Source organism: Loxodonta africana, chromosome 2 (assembly GCF_030014295.1).
Source record: "Loxodonta africana isolate mLoxAfr1 chromosome 2, mLoxAfr1.hap2, whole genome shotgun sequence".
NCBI classification, from domain to species: Eukaryota; Metazoa; Chordata; class Mammalia; order Proboscidea; family Elephantidae; genus Loxodonta; species Loxodonta africana.
This window is the reverse complement of record NC_087343.1, coordinates 173,059,494-173,071,492: the sequence shown is the minus strand read 5'-3', so window position 1 is coordinate 173,071,492 and position 11,999 is coordinate 173,059,494. Positions and strand designations below refer to the sequence as shown.

Genomic DNA, 11,999 nt, shown 5'->3' with positions numbered 1-11,999 from the left:
CTCTTTTAGTTCCCCAAACTTGCTGTGTATTCTCTTACCTTTGACCTTTCATAAACTGGGCTTTTTGCTTGGCACACTATTTATTGTCCTTCCCTTCACCCTTCCAGTGGTGTCACTAGATGGGCTAGAGGGTTACACTATACCAGGTTACACTGTCGGGGGGATGGCACCAGAACGTCTAAAAAATCGTTTGCAGTGTTTCAGCAGAAATTTATTATTTTTAATAAAAATATCCCTGTAGTTACAACAACAAAAACATTTTTTGTAAGCCCAGCTTACATGTATCAGTGTACCTAGAAGGCTAAAACACTATGCTAATTTACATTTTGAACCTGATGCTCTCTGGTTAGAGCTGTCATTACCCAATTACAGTGATGTTTCAAATGACGTGATTTTGTCTGCATGACCTACAAGTACATGCTGTTGTTTTCATTGCTGCTGCAAGGATTCTGTATGGTCTGGTACAGGAGGAGGTCCATGGGGATGGGGGTAACACCATGAGTTACTGCACTAGGCGACACCAGCCCTAGTGACACCACTGCCCCCTTCCACAGTTTCCTCAGTTTGCCTGCCTAAACTTGTGTTCTTCCTTCAGATATCCACTTAGATGTTACCTTCTCCAAGAGTCATCCATGATCCCTCCATGTCTGGGTTAGGTGTCCCTCATTATGCATCCATAGCTCCCTAGGCTTCATCTATCATGCCAGTTATGATGCTGTGTTATAATTGTTGCCTGCATCCCACATTAGGCCATAAAATCTAAAACAGCAGACGGTCTTGCTCCCCATTGCATCCTTAGAGCCTACCACAGAGCCTGGTACATGATAAAAACCAAAACCAAACCCACTTCCGCTCAGTTGATTCCGACTCATAGCGATGCTGTAGGACAGCGTAGAACTGCCCCGTAGGGTTTCCAAGGAGTGGCTGGTGGATTCGACCTGCTGACCATTTGGTTAGCAGCCATAACTCTTAACCACTAATGCCACCAGAGTTTCCGTGGTACATGATAGGATCCCAATAAAAATGGTTGAATGAATTATTGAAGGTAAAATCTTAGTTTACACTTCTCCAATGAATTTGCAGCTGTCTGTCTACTGCCTTCGGACTTCGTTTGAGTCCAACCCTAGGCTGCACCATCAACAATGAGGGATAATTGCTCTGCCACCTTCAAAGCTGTGGCCCACGCATTGTGGTTCCATGTGTGGCAACATCGCCTTGTTTTTAGAAAAGCCTCAAATCAGCCAGAACATTTAGGTCTCTTATCAAAAAACCATCAGCAGACCCTGTTTCATAGGAACTGGTAGTAAAGCCCATAGCTCAAGACTTGGCTTGAGAATTGGATCCAAAGAAAGAAAAAATAAATAATAATAATAATGATAAAAAAAAATAATGATAGCTATCGTTTATTAAGTGCATTATCTCATTTAATTTTCACCATTATCTTATGAGGAAAATATAATCATTAGTCCCATTTTATAGTTGAGGAAACTAAGGCAGTTAAATAACTCGCCCAAGGTACTGAAACCAAAACCCATACTTTTAACCACGATTACATGCAGCCTCATTTTCCCTCTCCCAAACTGAATCTATGTATTTATTAATATGCCACCTCATTCCAAAAACATATTTAATGCAAGTTACAGGGATACATTACATTACAAAAAATAAAAATAAGAAATTTTTAAAAAAGAAAGATGGAAAAGGGTGCAAATATAAGATAGAGAGAAAAACGTGAGTAATAAACAACTACGTGCTAAGCATTCTTGTGGTTTAGCAAAAAAAAAAAAAAAACGGATGATCACTTACACAGTTTACACTGTCCATCAGATAAAACCTGACTGCTTGCTCAAAATGAACTCATTTTACAGACAAAAGAACTGAGGACCAGGAAGGAAAAGGGTTACCCACAGCAGGTTGGACCCAGATCCCAGGTCTGTCATAGGAAACTGTTGACTAATCTCTTCGAATCTGAAACCATTTGTTAAATCATATATTTAATAATTACTGAATGTTTATTTGAGGCCAGCCTCTATGCTAAGTCCTTTTTTATAGATGGGTTCATATCATTCTCACGCAATCCTGAGAAGTATTTCACAAATGAAAAATTGGGGATTTTTTCTGGCTGAAACATTGCAGCTCCACCCTGGGCCATTTGGAAATAGCTGTCTTCCCTTTTCTGCTGTCTTATCCTTCCTTTGCTTATTTCCCACAACTTCTGGAGAACTGGACTCACTCGAAGGTCAGGTGTTTTAAGCATGTAACTCGATAGCAGAGAACTTTTCAGTTTTATTTAAATACATGCTATTGAAAATAATTTGATAAGGACTGATAAGTAGGGTCTGAGCATATTCTAAACAGCATTTGGAATGCAACACTGTAGTTGAGGCACAACAGTGGGTCCTGCTGTATTCTTTGTAGGCTATTCGGTCCCCCAAAATGACTAGGGCATGGCCTTTGGGGACAGACAGGTCTGGATTCAAGCCCCCACTCTGTCGCTTACTAATCATGGGGCCTTCAATGATGTCCCTCAGTAATTCACTGAGCCCACATTCATCTGTAAAATTGAGATAACAATACCTATCCTTTGAAGTCTTGTGAGGATTAAATAATAAGTGACACACTAAGCCCAGAGTCTTGTACATAATAAATGCTATTATTATCAGAAGTAGTAGTACTATTATTAATGTATTTTGTATTCTGGTGAGATCCAGTAGGAAGAATACAGAGCTTGGAATAAGATCTGAGTTTGAATCCCACTTGTGTTGTTAAGTGGGTCTGCAACCTCAGGTGTGTCAATTAATCAGTGAACGTATATGAACAACGACCTGACAGTAGGAACAAGGCAAAAGTTACCCCCAGCTTTGCATTTCTCAAATCTACTCACCATACTGCTGCCAGAGTATCATTCTAAATACAGATTTGACCTTCTCTGCTTACTCGATGGAAACCCTGGTGGCATAGTGGCTAAGTGCTACTGCTGCTAACCAGAGGGTTGGCAGTTCAAATCTGCCAGGCGCTCCTTGGAAACTCTGTGGGACAGTTCTACTCTGTCCTATAGGGTCGCTATAAGTCGGAATCGACTCGACGGCACTGGGTATTTTTTGGCTTACCCAATGATACCGTTCTTCCCTATCTACAGAGTAAAGTGCCAACTTCTCGGTCTTTTAAAATATGGCCCTTCCAAATTACTAGGCTGAGGATTTGGGGGACCATGGTCTCGGGGAACATCTAAAAGAAAATGTTCTACATTCTACTTTGGTGAGTAGTATCTGGGATCTTAAAAGCTTGTGAGTGGCCAGGTAAGATATTCCACTAGTCTCACCTAATCTGGAGCAAGGGAGAAAAAAGAAAAACAAAGACACAAAGACACAGGGAAAGATTAGCCCAAAGTACTAACGGACCACAACTACCACAGTCTCCACCAGACTGAGTCCAGCACAACTAGATGGTATGGGGCTACCACCACCAACTGCTCTGACGGGGATCACAATAGAGGGTCTCGGACAGAGCTCGAGAAAAATGTAGAACAAAATTCTAACTCACAAAAAAAGGCCAGACTTACTTGCCTGACAAAGACTGGAGGAACCCCAAGAGTATGGCCCCCCCGACACCCTTTCAGCTCAGTAATGAAGTCACTCCTGAGGACCACCCTTCAGCCAAAAATTAGACAAACCCATAAAACAAAACGAGACTAAAGGGGCACACCAGCCCAGCAACAAGGATGAGAAGGCAGGAGGGGACAGGAAAGCTGGTAATGGGGAACCCAAGGTGGAGAAAGGGAGAGTGTTGATATGTTGTGGGGTTGAAAACCAATGTCACATGTAATATTTTATGAGAAATGTGTTTACTCTGTAAACCTTCATGTAAAGTAAAATTAAAAAAAAATAATAAAATATGGTCCTTGCCTAGATTTATAACCTGTTTCATCTTGCACATCTCTTCTACCATCCCTGCCCTTGCTGAGACCACATTCACACACATGGATTCACACTTGACCTCACTTAGGCTCCAGCAACACTGCACTGCTGATATCTTCCCACTGCATTATGCCGTTCCCTCTGCCTATTCATCTTTAAAATTGAGTCAGATTTTATATTCTCTGGGGCAGTGCTTCTCAAACTTTACTGAGCATACATACGATCACCTGTGGATCTTGTCAAAATAGATTCTCCTTCAGCAGGTTTGGGGAGAAGCCTGAACTTTTACAATTTTGACAAGCTGGTGATGCTGCTGCTGGTCCAGGGAACCACAGTTGGAGTAGCAAGGCACTATGAAGTTGCCCCAGATGCTACCCTTCCTTGGATAGAGTCCAACACTTTTTCTCTGTTTTCTTGTCTTCTTTGACTACATCTCTGTTGTTACTCTAATTGCTGTATTATAACTTTGCCTGCTTATATATCTGCCTTCCCAACCAGAGCAGGGGTTTCTTGAAAGTAAAAACTGCCTTTTTCATCTTTATTTCCACAGAACTCAGCACAGCGTATGATACATAGGAAGCATTTCATATTCACTTGTTGAATGAATGCTGTTGAATGATACGTAGTCTTTACACACATATGTGAACAAGTGAACACATTCACTGCTGCCAGAGTATCATTCTTTGGACATGTTATCAGGAGGAACCAGTTCCTGGAGAAGAACGTCATGCTTGGTAAGGTAGAGTTGTGTCGTTGTTGTCAGGCATCATCGAGTCGGTTTCCACTCATAGCGACCCCGTGCACAACAGAACGAAACACTGCCCAGTCCTGCACCATCCTTACAATCATTGTTATGCTTGAGCCCATTTGTTGCAGCCACTGTGTCAATCCATCTCATTGAGGGTCTTCCTCTTTTCCATTGACTCTGTACTTTACTAAGCATGATGTCCTTCTCCAGGGACTGACCCCTCCTGACAACATGTCCAAAGTATGTAAGATGGAGTCTCACCATCCTTGCTTCTAAGGAGCATTCTGGTTGCACTTCTAAGAAGACAGAGTTGTTTGTTCTTTTGGCAGTCCGTGGTGTATTCAATGTTCTTCACCAACACCACAATTCAAAGGCGCCAACTCTTCTTTGATCTTCCTTATTCATTGTCCAGCTTTCGCATGCATATGATGACAATGAAAATACCATGGCTTGGGTCAGGGCACCTTAGTCTTCAAAGTAACATCTTTGCTATTCAACATTTAAAGAGGTCCTTTGCAGCAGATTTGCCCTTTTGATTTCTTGATTGTTGCTTCTATGGGTGTTGATTGTGGATCCAAGTAAAATGAAATCCTTGACAACTTCAATCTTTTCTCCATTTATCATGTTACTTATTGGTCTAGTTGCGAGGATTTTTGTTTTCTTTATTTTGAGGTGTAATCCATACTGAAGGCTGTGGTCTTTGATCTTCATCAGTAAGTGTTTCAAGTCCTCTTCATGTTCACCAAGCAAGGTTGTGTCATCTGAATGATGCAGGTTGTTAATGGGTCTGCCTCCAATCCTGATGCCCTGTTCTACTTCATATAGTCCAGCTTCTCAGATTGTTTGCTTAGCGTGCAGATTGAATAGGTATGGTGAAAGGATACAACCCTGACACACACCTTTTCTGACTTTAAACCACTCAGTATTCCCTTGTTCTGTCTGAACAACTGCCTCTTTATCTATGTACAGGTTCCTCATGAGCACAATTAAGTGTTCTGGAATTCCCATTCTTCGCAATGCTATCCATAATTTGTTATGATCCACACAGTCGAATGCCTTTGTATATGCAATAAAACACAGGTAAACATCCTTCTGGTATTCTCTGCTTTCAGCCAGGATCCATCTGACAACAGTGATGATATCCCTGGTTCTGTGTCCTTTTCTGAATCCAGCTAGAATTTCTGGCAGTTCCCTGTCAATATACTGCTGCAGGTGGTTTTGAATGATCGTCAGCAAAATTTTTCTTGCACCTGATATTAATGATATTGTTCCATAATTTCTGCATTTGGTTGGATCCTCTGTTCAGTTCTTTTACTTCATCATTTCTTCCTTTTGCTTTAGCTGCTCGACATTGGAGAGCAAGTTTCAGAGTCTCCTCTGACATCCATCTTGGCCTTTTCATTTTTTCCTATTTTTTCAGTGACCTCTTGCTTTCTTCATGGATGATGTCCTTGATGTCATTCTACAACTTGTCTGGTCTTTGGTCATTAGTGTTCAACGCATCAAATCTATTTTTGAGATGGTCTCTAAATTCAGGTGGGATATACTCAAGGTTGTATTTTGGCTCTCATAGACTTGGTCTGATTTTCCTCAGTTTCACCTTGAACTTGCATATGAGCAATTGATGGTCTGTTCCACAGTCAGCCCCTGGCCTTGTTCTGACTGATGATATTGAGCTTTTCCGTTGTCTCTTTCCACACATGTAGTCAATTTGATTCCCGTGTGTTGCATCTGGCGAAGTCCACATGTATAGTCACCATTTATGTTAGTGAAAAATGTATTTGCAATGAAGAAGTCATTGGTCTTGCAAAATTCTATCATTTGATCTCTGGCATTGCTTCTAACACAAAGGCCATGTTTTCCAACTACTAATCCTTCTTTGTTTCCAACTTTCGCATTCCAATCACCAGTAATTATCAATGCATCCTGATTGCATGTTTGATCAATTTCAGACTGCAGAAGCTGATAAAAAATCTTCAAATTTCTTCACCTTTGGCCTTTGTGGTTGGTGCATATATTTGAATAATAGTTGTATTAACTGGTCTTCCTTGTAGGCATATGGATATCATCCTATCACTGACAGCATTGTACTTCAGGATAGATCTTGAAATGTTCTTTTTGATGATGAATGCAACACCATTCCTCTTCAAGTTGTCATTCCTGGAATAGTAGACTATATGATTGTCCAATTCAAAATAGCCAAGGTTAGTCCATTTCAACCCACTAATGCCTAGGATATCAATCTTTATGTGTTCCATTTCATTTTTGACTATTTCCAATTTTCCTAGGTTCATACTTCGTACATTCCAGATTCCAATTATTAACGGATGTTTGCAGCTGTTTCTTCTCATTTTGAGTCATACCACATCAGCAAATGAAAGTCCTGAAAGAGTGACTCCATCCACATCAATAAGGTCAACTCTACTTTGAGGAGGCAGCTCTTCCCCAGTCATCTTTTGAGTGCCTTCCAACCTGGGGGGCTCATCTTCTGGCACTATATCAGACAATGTTCCGCTACTATTTATAAGGTTTTCACTGGCTAATTCCTTTCAGAAGTAGACTGCCGGGTCCTTCTTCCTAGTCCGTCTCAGTCTGGAAGCTCGGCTGAAACCTGTCCTCCATGGGTGACCCTGCTGATATCTGAATACTGGTGACATAGCTTCCAGCATTACAGCAACATACAAGCCCCCACAGTACAACAAACTGACAGACATATGGTGGGGGGGGGTAAGGTAGAGGGTCAGTGAAAAAGAGGAAGATTCTCGATGAGATGGATTGACACAGTGGCTGCAACAATGAGTTCAAACATAGCAACGATTGTGAGGATGGTGCAGGACTGGCAGTGTTTTGTTCTGTTGTACATAGAGTTGTTATGAGTCAGAAGTGACTCCACTGCACCTAAGAACAACAATGACAACAGTCTTTACATGTTTGTGGAAGATGAAACCATGTAGCCATTTTTACTTAAGGAAAATTTTTGGAAATTTAACTTTTGGATAAATGTGTAACTCAAATCACCCACGCCGTCTTTATTAAAACATATAGCTTTTATTTGCTATACCGAGCCTTCAACTTTGTGCACGCAATAAAAGGAAAAAGATATTTCTTACATTTTCATTTTGAACACTAACATTTTATATTGACTGTATACTAATAAATACTTCATCCTATCCAAATATAAATACATAACATCAAGAGATACAAAAATGCGAAATCTACAAAATGCAACTAGAATCAAAAATTTGTATAAGGGAATTCTTTAAACACACCACATTGTTTTCAAAACGTGAGAGATAAAAACCAGGCAGGAAGCCCATATTTGTGGGATAGGACACTGGGAGGTGAACTGTCTACTCGTGTTCAGTTAAAGCCCCAGCGAATCTGAGCTTGTAAAAGATAATGCCATACAGAAGGGAATTTTCCAAACAGACCACAGAGATCTGTCAGTTCTGAGGTTTCTGTCTAGGCTGACCATTCCAGAGATCATCTCTAATTAAGGGCTGTAAAAGAGAATGTCTATTGTGGATAGATTGAACAGGATCATTTTCTAAATGATACATTTTATCTTGAGGCTCCCAGTTTCACAATAATTATAGTTAACAGCTATACATCTGAATCTCAAAAAAAAAAAAAAATTGATGTCAATTCCAACTCATAGCGACCTCAAAGTGCAGAGGAGAACTGCCCCATAAGGTTTCCAAGGAGCAGCTGGTAGATTTGAACTGCCAACCTTTTGGTTAGCAGCTGAGTTCTTAATCACTATGCCACCAGGCTCCCGTCTGATTCTCAAGATGGTCAAAATATCATATGCGCTAGAAAGAGCCTATTGCAACACATTCGATAAGCTCCCTATGAGCTTTATCTAAGCAGTCTAGAAAAATCAAATCTCTGTTATATCAGGGAATATCCTGCACAAAATGTCCAAGAAGACAGCAGCTCAAAGTTGGCCTAGTAAATCAAAGGAAATATTTATACTTCTGCAGGAGAATCTTTTAAAGCTGCTTCGAAGCTCATCCATTAAGTGTCTTCACATAACATGACTCTGAATTTGGGATTAACTGTGCAGTGCAAAACTCAACTGTTACTGAATTGTACACGTAAAAAATGTTGAAATGGCAAATGTTTTGTTATGTGTATATATATCTGCCACAATTAAAAATAAAAAGTCAGTTAACTATGACCAATGCAGCTGAGAAAAAAGAAGATTCTATTCCAAGCTAGAGAAGTCTCTGAGTGGTGCAAATAGTCATATGCTTGGCTGCTAACCAAAAGGTTGGAGATTCAAGTCCACCCAGAGGTACTTCTAAAGAAAGGCCTGGAGATCTGCTTCTGAAAAATTAGCCACTGAAAATCCTATGAGGGCACTCATGGCAACCCCATGAGTCAGAATTGAGTCCACGGCAACTAGCGGTAGTCCAAGTTGGAGGGCCAGAGTGCCAGACTCAGTGGTCTATGTGGGAACAAAATTATTCCCTGGTGGTACTACATTGACTTCTTTATTGGTTTTCTATGATGTCAGTCCCCTCTGGCTGTCCTTACTTTCTCTGCAATCCCTTTCATACTCAGTAGGAGGCAGTGTTGAACAGGGAAAAGTACTGTGCATTACATTCAGGCAGATTTTGGCTAGAATCCTGGGGTTCTATGCTTCCTGGCTCTGTCACTTCAGGCAGATGTCCTGACTTTTTAAAGCCTCAATTCTGTTACTGTAAAATGGGAATAGTAATACTATCTCATGTGCATGGTGTGAGGATGAACTGAGGCTCTGTATTGAAAGCTCATAGCTCAGTATATGTACTCTCAGGATGTTTGAGCACTCACCCTAACAGTAGGCATTCTTTTGCATTTTTAGAGCACCACATCTTACTTTCCACGAGGTGCCTTGAAGTCTTAACCTTAAGACTGGAAAATCTGAGGGCCTAAACAGGCATCTGTTTCTCTGCAAGGAGGTCACGATGACCAGCACAATGGCGCCCTCTGTTGATAAGGATGGACGATTGCAGAGAGAAGAGGCCACTTCCCAGAGGCCAGAAAAATGGTGGCCAAGTCCTCAGTCAGGATCAGTGTTCAAAGTAATCATTTCTTCCTAGGATCCTGCAGGGTACTTTTGTGCAGAGGGGAGGCATAGTCGCTTGCCTCATTTGGTACTAAAGGTAAGGATCAGAGTGGCAACAAGCTAAGACCTTTCTTTGTACCAGTTAGTTCCCTACCATCACATGCCCTCTTGGATTCCTGTCCAGATACCAGGGACACAACACTCCCAACTGTAGAATTTGAATTATTCACCCCAATCCATCCAATGGAGCTCACCATGCTTCCCTCAAGGAGAGAGGTGGCAGTATACCCTTACAAAACCACATGAAGCTGCATCTCAGAACATCTGACCTCTGATATGAAAGACTGTCCCATCATCCTCTACTGCAGGAAGCTGTGGTTGACTGCATTACAGCCACAGAGCTCGATTTTTCCGACTTGAATCAACCCACCAGTTTTCTTAGAAAAAGAGTCATGTCCCTTGTTTCCCTTGCCCCCAATCTTAGATTACTGTGTTGCTGGGTCCAAACAAGAGTTTCTTTGTCTGATAAACTTCAGACCCATGTTTAAAATAATAATAAAAATAATTATCCTGAATCCTATCCCTGTCTCTCCCTTTCACTAAGAAGCAGTGCAAGAAATGATGCCTGAAGCTTTTCAGATTGAGGCTTGTGCACCACATGTGACAAAAGGCTAGAGGGAAGGCAGAGACGTCGCTGCTGTTCTGGCCCTGCTCCCAGCTCAGTGGCTGACCCTCCTGCCTGTGGCCCAGTGCCAGCCACTGACAGGGTGCTGCCTCCGTGGCAGCTCAGGGAGCAGCGTCACAGGCCACGCTACCCCTGGGAGGTCCTGGGCTTGGGGCAGATTTAATGCTCTGTGAAGGGAGGACTTCCCTTCCTCATTCAGGATCTGCAGCCCGTGTCCTGGCACCAAGTCTCTGCTAAAGTCCTGATTCTGCAATTTCAGCCAGTTGGCCCAACAAGCTGGAGAAGGGCGGCCGGTCTTCTGGCCTCTGGAAAGGGAAGAAAAAGCTCTGTGAATTCCTTGTAGATGTGTGTCAGGGTATATCCAAAGTGAATCAGAGTTCAATAGCAACACTCTGTTGATATTTAAATATGCTTCCATATACACTTTAACGAAAACATTACATTCTAGTTGTTAACAGTACGTTTCTGATTCTGGAATCAGAAAGTCTGGTTTTCAGTTGCAGCTTTACCACTCATTAGCTATGTCATCTTGTTACTTGACCTTTTTGGATTTCAGTTTTGTCATCTGTACAATGGGGTTAATCATCGTATCTACCTCATAAGATTTCTGTGAGAATTAAATAAATCCATGCATAAAAGTACATCATAAAAATAAGTGCTAAATAATACAAAAAATAAAATACTTAGGTATCCGAAAAATATCTATATCTATATCTATATCTATCTATATCTATATCTATATCTATATCTATATCTATATCTATATCTATATCTATATCTATATCTATATCTATATCTATATCTATATCTATATCTATATCTATATCTATATCTATATCTATATCTATATCTATATCTATATCGATATAGATATATAGATATATAGATATATATGAGCAGGCTCTACATGACGGAAATTATAAAATTCTGATGAAAGGAAGCAAAGGTCTAAATAAATGGAGAGATATTTCATGTTCATGGATAGTAACTCAGTATTGTTAAAACGTCAATTCTTTCCAACTCAGTTTATAGATTCAGTGTAATCCCAATCAAAATCCCAGCAAGTTGTTTTGTAGATATTCACAAACGGATTCTAAAGTTTATGTGGAAAGCCAAAAGACCCACAATAGCCAATATAATATCGAAGAAGAAGAATAAAGTCAAAGGATTGACACTACCTGACTCCAAGACTTAGTATCAAGACAGCATGGTACTGGGGCATCTATACAAAACCAACAGCCAACATCATTCTTAATGGAGAGAGGCTGAAAACATTCCCCTTGAGAACAAGAATAAGACCAGGATGTCCTTTATCTCCACTCCTATTTAACACCATGCTAGAATTCCTAGCTAGAGCAATAAGGCAAGAAAAAAGAAACAAAGGGCATCCAAATTGGTAAGGAAGAAGTAAAACTGTTCCTATTTGTGGATGATATGATACTATACATAGAAAACCCAAAAGACTCCACAAGAAAACTACTGGAACTAATAGAAAGATTCAGCAGAATACAAGATAAACATACAAAAATTAGTTGGATTCCTATGTGCCAATAAAGGGAATGACAAAAAAGAAATCAGGAAAACAACATCATTTAC

At 40.6% G+C, this 11,999-nt stretch overlaps 1 protein-coding gene across 2 annotated transcripts in view; it reads right to left on the bottom strand.

The window, feature by feature from the left end:
* Window positions 1-8,509: 8,509 nt before the first annotated feature.
* The window catches only part of ITK (IL2 inducible T cell kinase), an 81,681-nt gene continuing 78,191 nt past the window's right edge, over window positions 8,510-11,999 (bottom strand). For both annotated transcript variants that reach the window (XM_064278825.1, XM_064278819.1), the window contains one exon: window positions 8,510-10,708. In XM_064278825.1, the coding sequence (XP_064134895.1) occupies window positions 10,637-10,708 (72 nt within the window). In that variant the 3' untranslated portion in view covers window positions 8,510-10,636. The remainder of the gene's footprint in view (window positions 10,709-11,999) is intronic.